The following is an 18,635-nucleotide window of genomic DNA, read 5'->3' on the forward strand; positions in this document are numbered from 1 at the left end:
TTATAGAAAAAGGTACCCATTTATTCAAGGTATGACAAGTATATTTACAATATTAATTTGCACAGAATAAGAACCATCCTTATGATTTTTGAAGCAGCAGTTATAAATTACATTTAAAAAGGGAAAAGTTCAAAACTTGTTTCTGTTAGAGATTTTTACAGTGACAGAAACATTTAAGGCTAAGTAGTTTTGACTGTTGCTGCCACCCACGTTTATCTTGACAAAACCGTCTGAAAGACAACGTTACCTTGAGAGATAAAGACAAAGCTAAATTCAACATACAATTTTGTTCCCTCAGATGCTTCTCACAACAATTCACATCTGACAAAAACTGACTTTTTAAAAAATAAATAATGAATTAAATAGAGGCAAGATGAGCTGCCTACAGAGGGCTAGAAGATCATACACAGTGCCTTCATTGCCTCTGAAGGATATGAGATTTCTTGTCGGTGAGTGTACTTCAGCTTACCAAGTGATTTGCTTTCAGTCAGAGTTCCAGAGTCATGTGGTACAATCCACCTCTCCCATTAGATTATTTCTCAAAAGACAGGAAGAAAAATCTTCAGGTAGCTGACTTCTAATGTAAATACTGCTTTAAACAGTACTTGATTCCCACAGTAAGGACCACTGCTCTACCAAAGCAGATACGATGAGTTCGCCAAACAGTTGTAGTGTTATTTCTAGTCATTTAACACTCAACAGATCTGCAGGAGCAGTTAAAATTGGTTCATCTCTGAGGTAGGAGCCACAAGTCATATTTACTCCTGTCTGTAAACTGTAACAGACAAATGCTATCAGGCAAATATAGCCAACTTTTCATATACACATTCATAAAACCTGATTTTTTTTCAGATGTTCTTCATTATAAATGTCATGGCATTTTTTCCCCCACTGAACTATTTTGTGCCTGTTTGAGAAGAAAGAAAATTAAGTATGGAAGCTAGAAATAGAATCACAGAATCGTCTAGGTTGGAAGAGACCTCCAAGATCATCTAGTCCAACCTCAGACCTAACACTAACAAGTCCTCCACTAAACCGTATCACTAAGGGCTACATCTAAACATCTTTTAAAGACCTCCAGGGATGGCGACTCAACCACCTCCCTGGGCAGCCCATTCCAATGCCTAATTTATGCCTAAATAGTAGGCTGCAGGCATTAATGCAGTTGTAGTGAAAAAAACTTATGCCTTATACAAATAAACTTTGTAGCAACTTCCAGAATGGTTAGTATGCGAGGATTCTTCTTACAAGTTGTTTTGAAAAAATACCAATTTTAACTGTATAATAAAAAAATCTGTCAGACCTTTAAGACTGCATAGCTACTTGAAACACTACCATTGCATTTAATTAAGTTTTTAGCATTATACTTAAGGAAAAAAAAGTTAAGAACAACAGAAAACCACAGAACCTTCACAAATACAACTTTTTTTTTTTAAGGTGAGGACGCTATGAAACTAAATCTATTGGAAGTGCACAATGTTTAACATTCCAGTAGAAGCAGAAATTTGACCTTCGCATTATTAGGGGACATTTATTCCAGGTTAAATAAGAATCTCTAACAGCTAAATTGTTGTTATGATTGAGAAAAGTTTTAAATTATTTGAAGATAACCCAAGTAACTATTTATGAAACACACTGAGATTGGCACTTGATCTCTAGTTGGCCTGTTAGCACAATTTACTCCCAATGGACTCACATACACAGAATTTTAAGTTTTCCTTTTATTACTGTAAAAAATAAAAGTCAATTTGTAGTTCCAGAATAAACAAAGAAACCTTAGCTTCAAACCATTTAAAAACAAATGTTCATATTTTGATAAGATACATTTCAAGAGGTTCATGTCAGCACCTTAACCAAATGCATGTTTTGTGAACCAAATATATTTCAAAGTTTTCTTGTTAGTGAGAAGGGGCTACATTCTCACCCAGATGCAGACATAATACGAGGAGAACAAACTGGAAGAAGCGTAAGTCAGTTTCCAGAGTTCCCTGCTGAACTCTACACATTCAGAACCAACATTTAAGACTGCAGTTATTAAAGATTGACCTTTTGCATATTCCAAAAAGGAAGGCAAATACAATCAACTTACATTTGGCTTTGAAACATTAAAGATAATGTTTTATTTCAGCCACGTATTTACAAAAGTGTTTACAACAGAACTGTGTAGGGTTTCCTTTTTTGTCACAATACACTTAAAGATGAATAGTCATCTTAACTTTCATGCAAAAGACGCATCTCTTGTTACACAAGAAGTTTTCTGGTTTTTTTTTTTTTTTTTGCACACTGAGGGTAGCAAGCAGAGGGTTGGATAAGTTGGGATCACCCTTAAAAACGGAGGCCTGTTTGCTCTACTGCACCTTGACAATAAGGAGGTAAAGTACAGGCACCTTTAAATCCAAAAAGGTTCATTGCCTCTAGCATGTTTTCCAAAAATCAACAAAAATAGTCTTGAACAGTTGTAACATGTTATTCCATGACTTTCACCTCTTCAGTTTACTTCCTGAACTCTGGAGTTACTTTTCCTAGAAGCATACTTGCTGAGCTTCTTTTCTAATGTATATTGTTGACTATACATTTTAAATTAAACTGTTACATAAAGAATGTTACAAGCTTTTCCTTTGCACACAACTTACTCTTTGTGCTGAGTATTCTTCAAAAGGATTTTATAAATAATACAGTAAGTTTAGAATCAGTCTTCTGCTGTCTTGTCATTATACCATGTTGTTGCTTTCTCCAACTTTATCTACAAGCTGCAGAAAAGGAGAAAATAGAAAAGTTTTAGGCTGCATTACATTTATGTACAGTGTAATTACTCTCAAATATAACTTGCTATTTGCACAGTTAATATGCGACTGAAAATGAGAGTCAAATAATACTCACCAAGATTTCATGATTTAAGTTTGTGAAAATTAAGTCTTACATTGCAACTGTGTTTCTGCATGACATGTTTTCTCATATAGACATTAACAGTGCAACATGAAGATGCAACAGAATGAAAAAGGAAATAAGAATGCAGATACCACTGCTAGCTTAATGATTAAAACAAAACAATACAGTATCAGCCACACATGCATTAGTAGACCAAGTAAGATATTTCAACTGACCATTACTGTGGATTCTCTTCTGAGCCTACGTAGGCTTTGAATAAAACATTAACAATTATCTTTTTATAACAAGATTTAACCCCATTATGATCAAATTAAATGAGTAGACAAGATCAATTGACAAGTGAAGCATTCAATTGATCACGAAATGAGCCAGAACTTGGCCTAAACTGTAGGATTGGAACAGATGATCTTAAACACTAATTTTTAAAAAACGGACTATATACATCTGAGTTATACCCGCTATTAATTTTTAAGTAGTAGCTATTAAAACTGTAGCTTTGAAAACTAGGGTTAAAAACATTTATGGCAAAATACATACAGAAATTAGCACAGTAAAAGTAGTTGACCAAAACACCCTACCTAGGTTAGCATCTTTCTGGCACCTGTTAACTGTCTTCAAAGCCCTGACTACTTAAATCAAGAAAATGGAAAACCGCATTTGAAAAAAGTACAAAGCTTAGTAAATAGCAAGAATTAATCTGGTACAAGGGACCTGCGTAAATATTGTACTTGATGAATGAGTATGGATCATAAGAGTTTCTGGATTCACCATACATGTTATGTGTTAACAGTGAACAATCCTCTTTGCTTTCACAGGCCACCTTTCATAGATATATCCAAATACTGCACAAAGGAAAACAGTGCCCTTCTCATTTGACAGGCAGGAGATCAGGCACAGAACAGTGGCACAATTTGCCTCTTTGTGGTCACCTCAGGCCAACAGTGGGGCAGGAATCAGAACCCTGGCATTCTGAGTCACAATTCAGCGCTCTTTCTACTGTACAATGCTTAAGCAGGGGCAACTTCCACAACGGTATCTTTTTGTTCCTTTTACATTTAAAATCCTCTCACTGGGAATGAAGTTCATCTGTATGGTGCAAGGGAATGAAGTTCATCTGTATGGTGCAAGACCTATACAGGAATACAACTTTGGAGCAGTGAATTTGAATATATCTGCTTTAATTCCAATGCATTTCTACTATTGCAATAACAATGGAATAACAATAATTACAAAAAAACAGTAAAAGCTTCAAATTTTACATCGAGTACCAAACACTTACCGAGCTTATACCAGGTAAATTCAAGAGAGAACCAAGGACTGGAACTCTTCTAATAAAGCCAACCACCACAGGAAAGAAACCCCTTTAGGTAAGATATCAGAAGATTATTATTAGTTTTTATAATTAGACTGTTCCTACGTTGCTGTGAAATGAAGAAATAGAAGTTAACTTTAAAACCAAGATTAAAGTCCTGTAGCTTCTTCACTGAAAGTTATTTTACCAAATAAATGAACACATTCAGCAGAGAAAGGAAAAAACCACAAAAAGCTTTTTTACATGGACATAAACATTTTCTTCATAACTCTGAGTCAGTTCTTCAAAAAAAAGTAACTAAGAAGTGAATATCCAACTTAATTAACAGAACTGATGCTCCCAACTAATAACACATTCTTGCAATACCCAATGTAAAAACACTAAGTTAATTCCGAGTAATTCCCTTTGAAACTATATATAGCAATCTTCATATTTACTGAAGAAAATTAAGCATGACACAGTTGAACATTCACTTCTTTGACAAATTCACATAAAGTCAGAAATTTGAATAATGAGCCAGGGTCGCTGCCTAGGATAGCTGCTATGGTCTAACATCCACTTTGTATCTGAAGCAGTAAAAAGAAATTTCTGTGGCAGTGTCTCAGCTGTTTGCAGTCAACTGTTGCAATTCAGCTGCTGTTGGCATTCTGAGTTGAGCTATACATTCTCTGCATAGAATAAGGATTAACACATAGTGAAACCTCAGATGCATCAGAACAGCGAGATTTCACTATTCACCATCCTCTTACTGATAAGAACTTTTTGCTGGGCATATCTTAAATACACCAGCAACGTGTCCTTGTGATTTTCTTATTATTCCAAAAAAAAGACCAGATCATTTCACTGATCCAGTAAATCATGATATGCAGGGCACATGAACCGCTTGTAAGACACTTAAACAGTTGGTATAGCCAAGAATAAGAAATAGTCATTATGGGTAGGATAGTATTTTTAGCCATAACTTTGGATGTCTAACCTGAACAAGGCTCCAAAAGCAGTTTGGAGTATAACAAGAAACTGTACTGTAATAGCCTTCTCCAGTGAATAAGATTTAAGCGCATGAAGGTATGGTGAAGGAATAAACCTCTGATAGGAAACTTGTGGCAGTATCTTAAATAAAAAAGGGAAAGACGTTCCAGATTTAAATCAGTAAAAGAGCAGTCGTGGCTCTCTCACTTTGGTGAGATGATACATGCTAAATAAATGAAATCATTGCCATCATGTCACCTCTTTCGTATTTTTGGTCACCAGTACCTAACCTTTGTTTTGTGCACAACAGGGGCTCTGCTATTACTTCTACAGGGTATGTGAAAGATGATTGTGTAAAAGTAGTCCAGCTATACAAAATGACAACCTACACGCAAAAATTCTTCAGCGACCAGAACACCTAGTGGAACTGTTTTTAGAGGTCTACAAATCATAAGACTGAATAAAGGATAATACAGTATCACCCAAATACACCTTAGCTGAAGTAGTTAGTAGAACAGCTAAATTGCTCCTGATAAATACGAAGGTTTTTCATATGAAAATCCTGGCAAGCTATGTAACTGAAGTCATTAGGACATGCAGAAATTCCCACCCTCACAACAGGCTGATACAACAAATCCAAAACTGCATATGCTGATCTTGTATTCCTTGGGCCTAAGGGAATTATGTACTTCAGAGACCAGTGATAACCATGAAGATTTCCTGGTATGCAAACAAGCTGGGTGATCCTGAGGAATTGTGTAAAATGGTACATGAGGAAAGGAAACATTTTTTCCTTCTTCAAAAAGGAAAAAGTTGCCAAAAAGGTGACTGTGGTTGAAATTAATGAGTCAAGCAAAACAAAACACCTTTGTTTGAAGTAGTAGCTAGCTAACATTGTAGCAAGAGATTAAGATTCTGACAACTATTAAGCACTAGAAGAGATTGTCTAGATACATTTTTAAGTTAAAACAGGTGAGAAGCATTCACCTGGAATTATTTATCCATTGTTGACACTCTTCTGGATAAGAGATAGTCCTACTGACTTAAGGAAAACTACTGACCTTCTTTAATCCCTTCAACATTATTTTACCCTGATAGCCCCTAGCTAGCACAAACAGATAATACATGAATAATCATATTTGCTTAGACATAGCAATTTACAATTCTGTTTGGAAAGATACTCTACTCCACTTGGTACTGGCTGATTAAACCCGGGTGACATGTGCAAGAAGTGACAACGTATTCAGTGAAAGTGATTTTCAGAACATTTGCAGTAATGTTGAGTTCAGAATAATGCAGTGTAAAACAATAAGAAACGTGTTAAAACTGCAAGACAAATTTTCAGAAATCTGAATGTTCAATAGGAAACAAGGTAAATACTCGAGATATCTAAAGAGTTTAAATGTCAGATTAACATACCATTTTACTAAGTAGAAGAAAAGAGTAGTATGAAAGCAATGTTTTGATTTTAGGTACAAGCGAGTTATTTAGCCAGCAGCTGAACACTGAAAAAAATTCAGTGGGCCTTGTATTAGATTAATAAGTATTAACTGAACCGTCTTCTTCTGAATAGAAGTCCAAGAACCAATAAAAGCCTCCCTTCTTTCTTATTAGCACACTTTCTACTTTGTTTTCCAGAGTATGGAGCTTCAACCATGGAAGTGTAAATAAAAATATATACACATTGTAAGGGATTCACCCTTACAATCACATTTAAGTGCAATGACATGTTGTATGACATGTTGTGCCAGATGCACCATATTTCTTCTAACATGTATAAAGACATAACACATATAAAGATTGCTGTTCAAGAACAAGAAAATTCATAATTAACGCATTTTGGACAACAGTAACTAAAACCAGCACCTTGTACATTCTAACTATCCTAGGGCACAAGTGTGATGAAACATTACACACACCATCTTTCCACAGGGCTACCACAGTAATTAAATAGTAAGGTTACAAAACCAGGATGTCTGTAACCAAGTATTTTGCCTCATTTATCAAAGAGAAGAGCAAACTCTCCACCAAAAAAAAAAAAAACAAAACCAAAAACCACCCTAGGTATTTAAGTTGCCTATAAGAAGAAAATACTTACTCTTAGCACTGCTAACAATTTGGGCTCCCAAATAGTTTGAAGCTGTACAATTATTTGATTAGATATAAGCAACGTTACCAAAATCATTTTGGTATCTGCCTCACAAACATCAGCAGATTTGAGTCCTGAATAACACCAAATTTTTGCCTCTTGCAAATGTAAGCCAACAACTTTAAATGAAAATCCTTCAAAAGTTAGCATTCAAATAATGTTATTTTGCCAGTTGCAATACAGCACCACTAAACAAATACATTTATTTTTTCACATACCAATACAGAAAGCAATTTGGAAAGAAGTCTTACCTGAATAATAGGAAGAACCCATAAATTTCAAGGATCATTCCTATCAAAGGCCAACCAATGAGAACTATGAGCACACCACCCAGGAAAAAGCCTGTTGCTTTCATTTTGTGTTTTTGGAAGAAGAATCTAAATGTTCTTTCTAAACCGATAACAAAAGCCAAGCCAGCCACAAATAAAACCTAGAAGAGAAAAACCAACCAAATAAAGAAAACAGCTAACTATATTCCTAAGTTTAGAATGCATATATGTTCTAAAATATTAGATTGCATTTTTGCACAACTTATTTTAATACCAAGATTGATAATGAGAGAGAATTTGGCAGCGTTTTCTTTTGTAAACTCCATCTTAAAGCACCGTACCTGGCATTCTAAATTTTTCACCTATCTGCTTAAAAAAATAGCAAGAAGTGTACCTTTGTGGTCTCTGACAAACAGTCAAGTCAGAAGACCTGGTGACAATAGTTGTCTTTCCTGTAACATAAGTACCCTCGTTATCCACAATTGGTGCTGAAGCTTAGTTTTAGGAATCTTAGCTGTCAATGGTACTGGGAACAGACATGCCACAAAAGCACCTCTGTTCTGCAGCATGGCCACCTTCAAAAGCTCATGCTGATCAGTGGAAAGGCAAAACAGGAAAAAAGCTGTACAGTATTATCAGTTACCTTCCTTAGCTTTAACTACTTACTAGATCCAATACAGGCTGAACACTATCATGCTACTCCAGACTATTTAAAGCCACTTTCAGCATCTTTCAGCAACAGGGAAGTTACTCCATCCTGTAAGCATAAACCTGGCCAACGTTTTTGCTGAAAAGGGATAGTATCTCAGATTTTACTCAAGATTAACATAAACCTGAACTTCATCCATTAATGTTATTTAAGAAACTTTCTTACCACTTTTTTAAAAACTCTCTACAGATACAGTACCTTTCCTTGCATTATCTTTGGCTACCACAGAGCCTTTCATTGTCTCTTCCTACCTATTCATCATTTGCCCTAAACTGGATCTCATATTTCCACCTTCCATTAAGAAAAAATATGCGTTATTTTATTTCTTACTCTTTCACACAATGCACCCAAATTCAAATGCATACTTTTGAATTTTCCTCCAGGAAATCTGAGTGTTTGATGCTGCTGCCACAGAAAGAAACTGATCAGTTTTGACCACAGACTTTTAGGTATCAGCAAAAGAGGACGCAAGTGTCTTTCAGGCTGTGTGCTTTGACTGGCTGGCAAAGCTAGGAACAGCAGAGGCACAGCAATATCTGATTCAGGAAACACCATGTTATTTTTCATTTGTTTTGCATTGGGAATTTTATGCATCAGCACTAGGATTTTTTTTTTAATCCTGCTTAAGCAAAACTTCCATTTGGTAAAGACTGAAGATATTACAGCTCTCTACTACAGCTCACTACTATGAAAGGCAATTGGCTCTTCTAAGCCCAGATCAAGAATTCATGCTTCTCTCTTCCCTGATAAGGCACAGCAAAACAACGCTTAACAGAACACGTTAGTATTGTTATCCAAATGGATACTTAACTTTGACAGTTACAAGATCACAAAAAAAAAGAAACGTCTTAGTAATGACAGCCAACCTAAAAATCTTATTTGCATCAGCATAACAACTGTAAAACAAGGTGCTGCTTGTCTGAACAACATATCAAAGGCCTGACCTGGAGGTATGATGTTTAGATTGATATGAGCTGCTCTAACTTTTATCAGGAAAAATGATTCACTCAAATCATGAGCATAACTCCTTTACACCAAGTTGCCACAGTATTTTTGTGACCTAGTTTTAGTTTAATATATTAAATTGAAAAGAGAACAATATATCATATACTTAATTATGAGCAGTGCAGAATCTAAGACTGAAGAGTACACACTTACATTTCCAATAGCCAGAAGGGCTTTGTCAAAGAAGAGTATCATTCCAAAGAAAAGGAAAAACACTCCAAAGCCTGTTAAACCCATTCCAATCTCTGCAAAAAGAAACAAGATCAAGTATGTAACAGAACATGGCACCAGAAGAATTCATGCATAAAAATTGTGAGAAACTGCAACATCTAATAAAGACATTTTAAATTCACAGACAAACTCACGGACTATTTCATGACTACTTAAACTTTCCTGAGTGTACAAACAAAGCAGTCTTGTATATAGGTTATTTCAATACCAGCTAGAGAAAGACTAGCTGGTGGAAGCTGCTTATCATAAAAAGGATGTATTTGAAACTATATACTGAAACCGAGTGCAACAAAAGCATGTATGCATATACACATATGGCAAAGATCCCTTTTGATTTACTGCTAGCATAGAGAAAAGGATTTTATGAACAAATGAAACCTTGATTTCCATTTGCAACTCTTACCCCATTTTGTTTGTTGCAGTAACACAAGTAACCCATCCTTCCCACCCCCCTGAGGCCTCACATGGCACTTCCACCCAACTTCTGGATTAAACACCATTCCAGACAAATGCTGTAGGCCCCTTCCAAATTGCATGTGCTGACTGCTGTTGAATATTAACTTGGGTTCCCTGCCAGTTGTCACAAAACTTGCAGATACTCTGAGTTCTGCCTGTCTGAAAAGGTTGGTCAAGAAACACTGGGTAGGCAAAGAGTAGGACAGAAGCTTTGCTTGTCTGGGAAACCAGGCTAGTGTCAAGCTATGATTAAAGATACCATTTAGCAATAGCCTCCAAGGCATTTTGAAGAACATACATACAAATACATCCTACTATTAAGATTAAATTTTTAAGGCCTTCCTCTGACTCTCACACAGACTGAATGCAGAGGAAGAGGAACAGCAGCAACCTGGCTGCAAAAGCCTTTGCATTTATCCATGCGCTCACTGTTACGTTACCACTGTCCTTATGACTAGAAGATTTAGAAACCTACAGGATACATGAACAACAGCATTATTATAGATGGGTTGGCAATCCAGCATACATTGGAGATACCAGTACTTTTGTATGGCCTAACCCAAAACCTTCACCACTCCTCTTAGCCAAATTAAAGCCAGAACAGTTATCTGCAGGTATTTTTTTTTTGCCCTTTTAACTGCAATGTTGAGTTACTTGATTATTTATTGTTGCTTGAAGAGCTTAGCAGAAAAGTAGTATCATAGTGCCTATTTCAGACTTGTATATAACAAAAAACTTTATTTGTAGCAAATAAATTCAGAACAGCTCAGAGTACAAAAACATTAAAATTCCCCAACTTCCCTAAGGGCTTGTCTTTCAGCAAGGCTGCAGACCACAGTGTTAAATCTGTAATTGTACAATATTGTCTACCACATTAAACCTATGCTACGAACATTTTAACCACTCAGGATTAAAACTGCTACATAACCCATTACAATTAAGCAGACAATATTTATGATGAAGCATAGATGAATTGCAAGTTGTATTTTCAATGAAACCGCTGACTGAAACTAATACAACAATTGCTGTCTGCCCTTTTCTCTAGTGCTCTTTACTTCAGAAGAAGGAGAAACAATCTGGGAGGAAAATACTTGGAGGCAGGGCTCCAAAAGAGTTACCAGCTGCCAGTAAGACAGATTTGCAACCCTTAGAAGTGACTATTCATTCCTCCTTCAGAAACAGCACAAAGAAGGGATCTAGCAAGAAGCAGAGGCTGACTCCCAACAGCTGCTGCACTTACTACTCTACACTCTCCGGTATTCACCTACTGCTACAACAGACTCAGATTCTCTTCAGAAGCCAACCATATTCTCTGGTTAGCAGAGGGGAAAAAAAAGAACGGAAAAGAGCCCACCATTATCATGCCAAAAATTACTGCTGAAAGCAGATGAGATATTGGCAGAGGGAAGTACTTCTGGACTCATCTCAAATAGATGTTACTGATCAGATTCATATTACAACTCAGATCCAGCCCCCCCAAGAATATAAAGTTAAGTATGACTAGCATGGCTATTGTGTACATCATCTTTGCAAACAATAAAGAAGGAAGTATTATAGAGGGTGTGAGCTGGTTTTGAATGCCTTCTCCCTCCCACACCAGAATATTACTATATTACTCAAATACAACTTCTAGAAATACAACTAGAATACATTCTAGAATACAACTTCTAGAAAACTCAAATACAACTTCTCCGTCTAGAATGGAGAAACACACACTAACCACATGATGTTCTGATTTTTATTTTTTTAAACAACTGATTTCCTGAGAGGTGGGAGCAATGCTTTCTCAATGCTTCTGTGAAAATTCCATGAGCTGTGAGAATATTGCAGCACTACATCAAAATCACTTAGCAAATACTAAAACTTAAGATACACTGGTTGTGAAAGTTCAGGGAATACAACAGCACATCCTTTGGTATGAAAACAAGAACAGAATCATGCACTATAGTCCTTCAGAAGCTCTAGATTTTTTATTTTCAAATGTCAACTAATGAAGTGTGCCTCTCCAGCTATTTATCACACGACTCCACTAATGACTCTACAGCTAACTGTTTTTTTCCAAGCAGGAGCGAGTTTCAAAATATCTGAAGATATCTCTAGAACTTCAGAGAAATAATTCAAAAACACTAAACTATACAGTATTTTACCTACTACTCTTGGCTCTGAAAGTTAAAGGCAGTAGAGCCAGCACAAGGAGTTAGGTGAAGGTCCCAAACAAGAAGCTAAGAAAAGTAAAAACAGAGAACAGATCTCTTCATCATGAAGAGATTTTTTGTTTCCTCCAATTAACAGTCTGGACACGATGATAGGTGAATGAACAAAAGCAAAGCCCAAAATGATTTAATGGGTCACAAAACTGAAATTAACACTGAACAGCTAGTACCTATTCAGTAACAAAGCATGAAATCAGCTCAAGAAATTCTTCACCTGGAATCTTGCTAGCCTGCTTTACTGCCCGCCTTCATCCTTTGCCTTAGCTGGCTTTTCAGTATCTTTTCTCAGTACCCAGCTATCAAGATAAATTCAGATATAAACTTTATTTTTTTACAGCTTTTACACATCCTCCTTCAAGTGACATGACAGTGGTTATTGCACAGCCTTATTTCCTTTCACAGCAGCCATACTAAAAAAGGACCATATGCATGATATTAGTTTAAACCAGAGGCCTAACGATCTCCTTTACCTGGCAGTTTACATACCTGTGGACCCTCTTTGATTTCTTTGCATTTTCCCTTTCAGCATCTCTAACCCCCAGTAAAGACATGACCACACTACCATACAAGTTTTTCTTTATTTACTTTAGATTACGTGGCTGACCCTCTCTTTATAACCCCTTCAACGCCACCTGTGAACTTCTGCTTCAACAGGAGCAAGCTGTAAGCGGCACCGTGCAGTCACCGAAGGGGGACCTACAGAAAACCTCTGACGCCCACCCAAGAGGCGCATTAGAAGGGGTCGACCTGCCAGCTACTGCTCGTTCAGCACTCAACTCCCATTCATTCTGCTCTATTCTAACCACTCTCAGAGCCCCACGGGAAGGCTCTCAAAGCCCAACACAGCACCACAAGGCAAAGGGCACCGGCACCAGTACCGGGCCGGGCCGGCACCGCTCCGCTCCCCCGGCCCGCCCAGCCCCGCCTGCGGCGCCCCAGCGCCGGGCCCCTCTCAGCGCCCCCCGAGCCGGGCGCGGCGCTCACTCTGCGTGTCCGACAGCGAGATCATGGCGGCGGCGGCGGCAGGAGAAGCAAACGGCGGCGGGAGCAAAGTGGCGGCAGCAGCAGCAGCCACGTCCTCCGGAAACACGCAGCCGCTGCGCCTCGCCGCCGGCTGAAAGGAGGCCGGCAGCGGAAGAGGCGGGGCCCGGCAGCCGGTTGGGCCGTTTTGGGGGTGTATTGGGCTCTTTTGGGGCAGTTTTGGGGCTGTTTCGGGGCCGCGGCCGTAAGCACTGAGGCAGCCCCGTCGGGGGCGGCTGGAGGTGAGGGTGGACCCGGGAACGGCTGCTCGGCGTGCTGGTCTGTGACGTGAGTTCGGTTTTAAAAAGAAATAAATCAGATCCTTTAGTCAGGGGTTTATGGGGTGCGCGCCGGGGTTTTGGGGCTGCCTGCAGGTTGTGCCCTGTTGCTCCGTCGCGTGAGTGGCGCTTCCGCGGTTGTAAAGGCGATGGACTAGAGGGAATGGCCTCAAGTTGCGCCAGAGAAGGTTCAGGTTGGAAATTAAAAGACATTTTTTCTCAGAAAGAGCAGTCAGGCACTGGAACGGGTTGCCCAGTGAGGTGGTGGAGTCACCGTCCCTGGGGGTGTTTAAGGAAAGGTTGGACGTAGTGCTTAGGGACATGGTTTAGTGGGTGACATTGGTGGTAGGGGGGTGGTTGGACCAGATGGTACTGGAGGGCTTTTCCAACCCTACTGATTCTATGATGGGCTGGGTTCCCTGAGCACCGTGCCCCTTGCACAGGGGTACCCCAGAGCTCCAAGTCGGGGGCTGGAGGGAAGGGGGTGAGGGAGCTCCCAGCGCCAGGATGCTGAGCCGCAGGGTGACTTATGAAAAGCTCTAATGGCATGATATGGTAGTAACCAGCTGTTTGTACAGTGGGGTTAAACTACCTAAGGGGCATAATGCTTTCACTTGCCTTTTATCCACCTGTGGATCATAAGGTACAAGTTCATCTTTTTTCAGTTTCTTAGGAGCTGCGTTTTTGAGGAGTCAAAGGCTGGTTGAGGACTTTGCTGGCAGTGCTGTTATATAATCAATTGGAAGGTATGCTGAGCTACCTCTTTTAGAGGCAGAATCTAAACTAAAGGCTTACAGAGCCTCAGCACCATAGAGGGGAACCTCTATAGGTAAGTTTAATTTGCTTCCCACTCTTTGGATAAGAAAATGGCTTATGAGCTATCAGCCTGGCGGTATTTGTGACTATTGCGTTTATTTGGGGGGAACAGAAGTAGTGTATTGCATTTGCAGTTTGTCAGTTCTGTAGCTACTGATTTTCTTTTTGTCCCTACCTGCTCTGTATTTTGGAAAGGTGAACATTTCCAGATGCTTTTGTGTAAGTGACAGGTGGTGGAAAGACAGGACTGTAACTCAGATTTCATGGGTGACATGGAAACTGCTGAATTATCCTATCGACTTCTGTCTGAAGTGTGGGACTTAGTTTTGCATACAAATTCTTCTGACAAATTTGGTCCTTTATTTGCATAGTCTTTGTTTATGTATGTATTTTTCCGCCATTTGTAGGAACACAGTAAAATAGGTGGGATACAGTAGGATCAGCTTCTAGTGCAGGTCCATTGAATTTGCTCCCTTTCACTTTTTCTGGGTGAGTATCCTCCAGGTATTATGGTGGATACTTTTCTAATGGACAGAATGTAATTGTTCTGATTTTTCTGTAAAGTAGTTGTTGAAGAGAACCAAAAAAAGGTAGGCCTAAGGTAGGTCAATGTCTGGTCTATATTACACCATTCATCTATTAAGAAGGAAGAGAGAGTGTTTTGTAAAATCTAAGTCTTGGTCAAAATTCACATGGTTTCATTGGAAGGCTGGTAAGCTCTGTGTAGCCTTAGGATCTGTTTATGACTTCATATCTATCTCTTTTGCAGAAGGGAAAAAAGTGTGTTGTCATGTAGTTGGGTATATTTATTATGGGCAGATTAAATGAACCTATACTTAACCTGTTATACTAACACCTTATATATTAATGAAAAATTTCTTGCAGTAAATTTGTTCTAAGTTTAGAAAGATTAGTAATGATTTTTTTTTTCATTATTATTAGTGACAGTTTGGTTAAGCAAATTCTCCTGAGGATAGCCTTCTGTAACCTCCAGAGATGGCAGCTGTTGCAGGTAATCCAAAATTAGTATTCAGTATGTTCATTTTGCTGTCTTTTGACTAACAGACTTGATCACATGATGCTATTTATTGTTCTTTATATGAATTTAATGTATGCAGAAAGGAGTGTGTCAGCTCTATGTTGTTACACATTGCCCAGAAGGCCAACTGCATTCTGGGCTGCATCAAAAGAGGAGCGGCCAGCAGGTCAAGGGAGGTGATTGTCCCCCTCTGCTCTGCCCTTGTGAGGCCCCACCTGGAGTGCTGCATCCAGCTCTGGAGCCCCCAGTACAAGAAGGATGCGGAGCTTTTAGAATGGGTCCAGAGGAGGGACACAAAGATGATCAAGGGGCTGGAGAACCTCTCCTACAAAGATAGGCTGGGAGAGCTGGGGATGTTCAGCCTACAGAAGAGAAGGGTGACCTCATCACAGCCTTTCAGTACTTAAAGGGGTCTTATAAAAAGGATGGATAGTGACTCTTTACTTGGGTAGATAATGATAGGACAAGGGGAAATGGTTTTAAACTGAAAGAGGGGAGATTTAGATTAGAGGTTAGAAGGAAATTCTTCTCTCAGAGGGTGGTGAGGCACTGGAACAGGTTGCCCAGAGAGGCTGTGGATGCCCCATCCCTGGAGGTGTTCAAGGCCAGGCTGGATGAGGCCCTGGGCAACTTGATCTGGTGGGTGGCATCCTTGCCCATGGCAGGGGGGTTGCAACTGGGTGATCTTTAAGATCCATTCCAACCTGAGCCATTCTGTGATTCTATACTTCAGATGTGAAGGAAAAGGTCTTCATAAGACAGTAGAATGGTTTGGGTTGGAAGGGACCTTTAAAGATCACCTGGTTCAATCCTCCTGCCTTTTTTTTTTTTTTGAACTGAATAACTTTTTGTTTCTTGGATTAAAAACTAAAATGTAAGTAGGTTTATCTGGCCAAATGACTTGGCTTTCAGTGCTTTGACAGTATGCTTCATATTTTAAGACATTTTCAACTCATTCCTGCTGAATAAAAGTGGGCATTTTGGAAGACAAGTATCCCCATTTTGTGCCATTTATAATGAGGATATCTTTTTCCATATGAATCACTTTTACTCCCATAAGCAAATTATTGTATCTGCTATGTTTGGGCCAAACCTAGTTATTTTCGAGGGAAAAAAAAGAAAAGACATTTCTTATGCTTTTCTAACCTGTCTCGGAAGTGGTGGTATGCGTTAAATGTTAATTACTTCTGTGAACCTGTGGGCCCAAGTTCTGGAACACAGTCCATAATTCACACAGATGCACATAAGGATGTAAAAAGGCAAATCCCTGCCAAGGATTCACTTATGTAAGTCAGCCTTTTGGGGAGTGTTTGCTTCAGCTTTTTCCGATTTAAACAGTGTGTGTTTGTAAAAGCTTTTGTCCTGCATGTTCAAACCTTGACATTTAGCAAATGCTCTGGTACTGCATAAGAAGGGAGATCTGGATGCAAGAAATAGAGCTTTCTGCTATTACCCCTATTTCCATCTTCAGAAGACCTTTGCTTGCTGAGTTTAATGTTGATTCTTACATGTAAATGCTTTCTGCTAAAAATGTGCTAACATTGTGCTCACATTGCAAATGGCTGGATGGCTGGAGTACTGCTTTTGTGCTCATTGAAGCTCTTTCAGCTTTAATATCAGGCAAATGCAATTTGCTTTTCATTGTTCAATATAAATCTGCAGAAAAGAAGATAATGGCAAGCATTTCTCTGGTGAGACACCGCTTCTGAGAAACTAGGTAGAGGTGATTTTTTTCTCTATTAGTTATGTTTCATCTCTCTCATATACTGTATCGGAGATGACAACCTAGAGTATATATTTCTTAAATTAATAGGTCATATAAAATCACGTATGTTGTTAAGCCTTGCTAAGTATTTTTACATGGTACGTACAAAGATTAAGATCGTGTAAACTTAACTGGTAGGCCTATCATGCAGTCTTTTTCTCTAGATGCTGTTTATTTTTAATTTCAATTGTTCTTGATCAACACGTGAAATACAATGCCCTTCAAAACTGTGATTAATAGTCACTATTTTGCCTTCATCCTGTTTTCTCTTCAGTGCTAGAGGAGGAATTGCTTTCCATTGAAAATGAGCTGCAGGCAGTGGAGATGCAGATTCAGGAGCTTCTGGATAAACAGCAAGAACTCATTCAGAAGAAGACAACGTTAAAAGGGCTGATAAAGAAGTCCTCAGGAGACTTGGAGGCAGGGGGAAGTAAAGAAACCGAAACCTCAGCTGAAGCGTGGAACAAAAAAGGTTTGGACAGTCAAATTCAAATATTCTGGCACAGAGGTAATCTAATTCAGTATGGGAAAAATGTGTTCATACAGAGTTTTGTTTGGATAATGATATTGTTCCATTTCATTTTGTTCAGCTGGGGGGCCTGCCATCTTAATTACATGGGTTAATATTTGTACTTACCTCCCTGGACATTCCTTAATACTAATCTGAGTTCTTATGGACAGAATTATGACAAGAATGGCCTGTTATAACTACTTTTATTCTTTTCTTGTTGCAAAGTCACAGCTTGATTGGAGTTGCTAAAAGAATCCAAGAGCAAATCTGCATGTATTGCAATACTTATTTTTAGATCAAAAATAATCACGGAATAATTAGTCTGGATATTTTCAGGATTTGTTAATAAGTCTTGCACTCCTGAAGATACTTTGCACTGTCTCTCTGTTTTTTCTTGCTTCAATGGGTGGTTTCTCCTGTGGGTTATTTAGCCCCACCATTTTACCTAATGATGCAAATCAGATGGATGCTGACTGCTGAAAGTCATGGATGCTGACTGCTGAAAGTCATGTAGCATGCGTTATTACAGTAGAGTTGGTCCAACTTACAAGTGTCCCATGGTGGTGTGAGGGCTGCTCTTCTTTTGGAAGTTCCATCTTTAAAATTAAAAATTAACTGAAGTCCTAGATAGCTGATGGGTCTCGACTGTGTTATTCCTGGCAAATTCAATTTAGATCTTTTTATTATTTTCCTCCTCTTTTACTTCACGTGTAATTTGGAAGTGCATTGTTAGTTCCTGTCTATATCTATTGTATATAGCTTTGGTGGGTTTTTTTGTTTGGTTGGTTTGGTTTTTGTTTTGTTTTGTTTTTTGTTTTGTTTGTTTTGTTTTTAAATGAAATTGATTTTGTAGCCTAACCCATATTTGTCCAAGTCTGGTAAAACATTAGGCGCATATTGATACTTCATAATTGCAAATCACTGCTTTTGAAGAAATTGATATGTTTTGGGTGTCTTTGTGCCTTGTTCTCTCCTTCTAAGCTTAAAAACCTAACACCTTTTTA

At 38.6% G+C, this 18,635-nt stretch overlaps 2 protein-coding genes across 5 annotated transcripts in view; one reads left to right on the plus strand and one right to left on the minus strand.

The window, feature by feature from the left end:
• GOLT1B (golgi transport 1B) lies at positions 1–13,345 on the minus strand. The gene is made up of 5 exons (XM_083820738.1): positions 13,187–13,345; positions 9,456–9,547; positions 7,571–7,749; positions 4,169–4,250; positions 1–2,750 (listed from the first exon to the last, which is right to left on the minus strand). The coding sequence occupies exons 1-5, from the start codon at positions 13,209–13,211 to the stop codon at positions 2,712–2,714; spliced, it is 417 nt and encodes a 138-aa protein (XP_083676864.1). The 5' UTR covers positions 13,212–13,345; the 3' UTR covers positions 1–2,711.
• The window catches only part of RECQL (RecQ like helicase), a 22,252-nt gene continuing 16,957 nt past the window's right edge, over positions 13,341–18,635 (plus strand). Inside the window, exons 1-4 of one of the 4 annotated variants that reach the window (XR_014578291.1) lie at positions 13,341–13,510; positions 14,166–14,329; positions 15,259–15,328; positions 17,395–17,628. Coding sequence is in view for 3 of the 4 variants with exons in the window: in XM_083820732.1 (XP_083676858.1) it covers positions 15,313–15,328; positions 17,395–17,628 (250 nt within the window). In the remaining variant the exon portion in view is untranslated. The remainder of the gene's footprint in view (positions 13,511–14,165; positions 14,330–15,258; positions 15,329–17,394; positions 17,629–18,635) is intronic. The other 3 variants (XM_083820733.1, XM_083820732.1, XM_083820731.1) reach the window with 3 other exon arrangements.

Source organism: Anser anser, assembly GCF_964211835.1.
Source record: "Anser anser genome assembly, chromosome: 1".
NCBI lineage: Eukaryota > Metazoa > Chordata > Aves > Anseriformes > Anatidae > Anser > Anser anser.

What these genes read in the sequence shown, in the direction of transcription:
- GOLT1B (XM_083820738.1), bottom strand. Translation starts at nt 13,211, where the DNA reads ATGATCTCGCTGTCGGACACGCAGA. An exon ending in GGGTTCTTCCTATTATTCAG is followed by an intron (nt 4,251 to 7,570) that starts GTAAGACTTCTT and finishes TCTTACCTAAAG; the next exon opens with GGGTTTCTTTCCTGTGGTGG. An exon ending in ATTTACCTGGTATAAGCTCG is followed by an intron (nt 2,751 to 4,168) that starts GTAAGTGTTTGG and finishes CCTTTTCTGCAG; the next exon opens with CTTGTAGATAAAGTTGGAGA.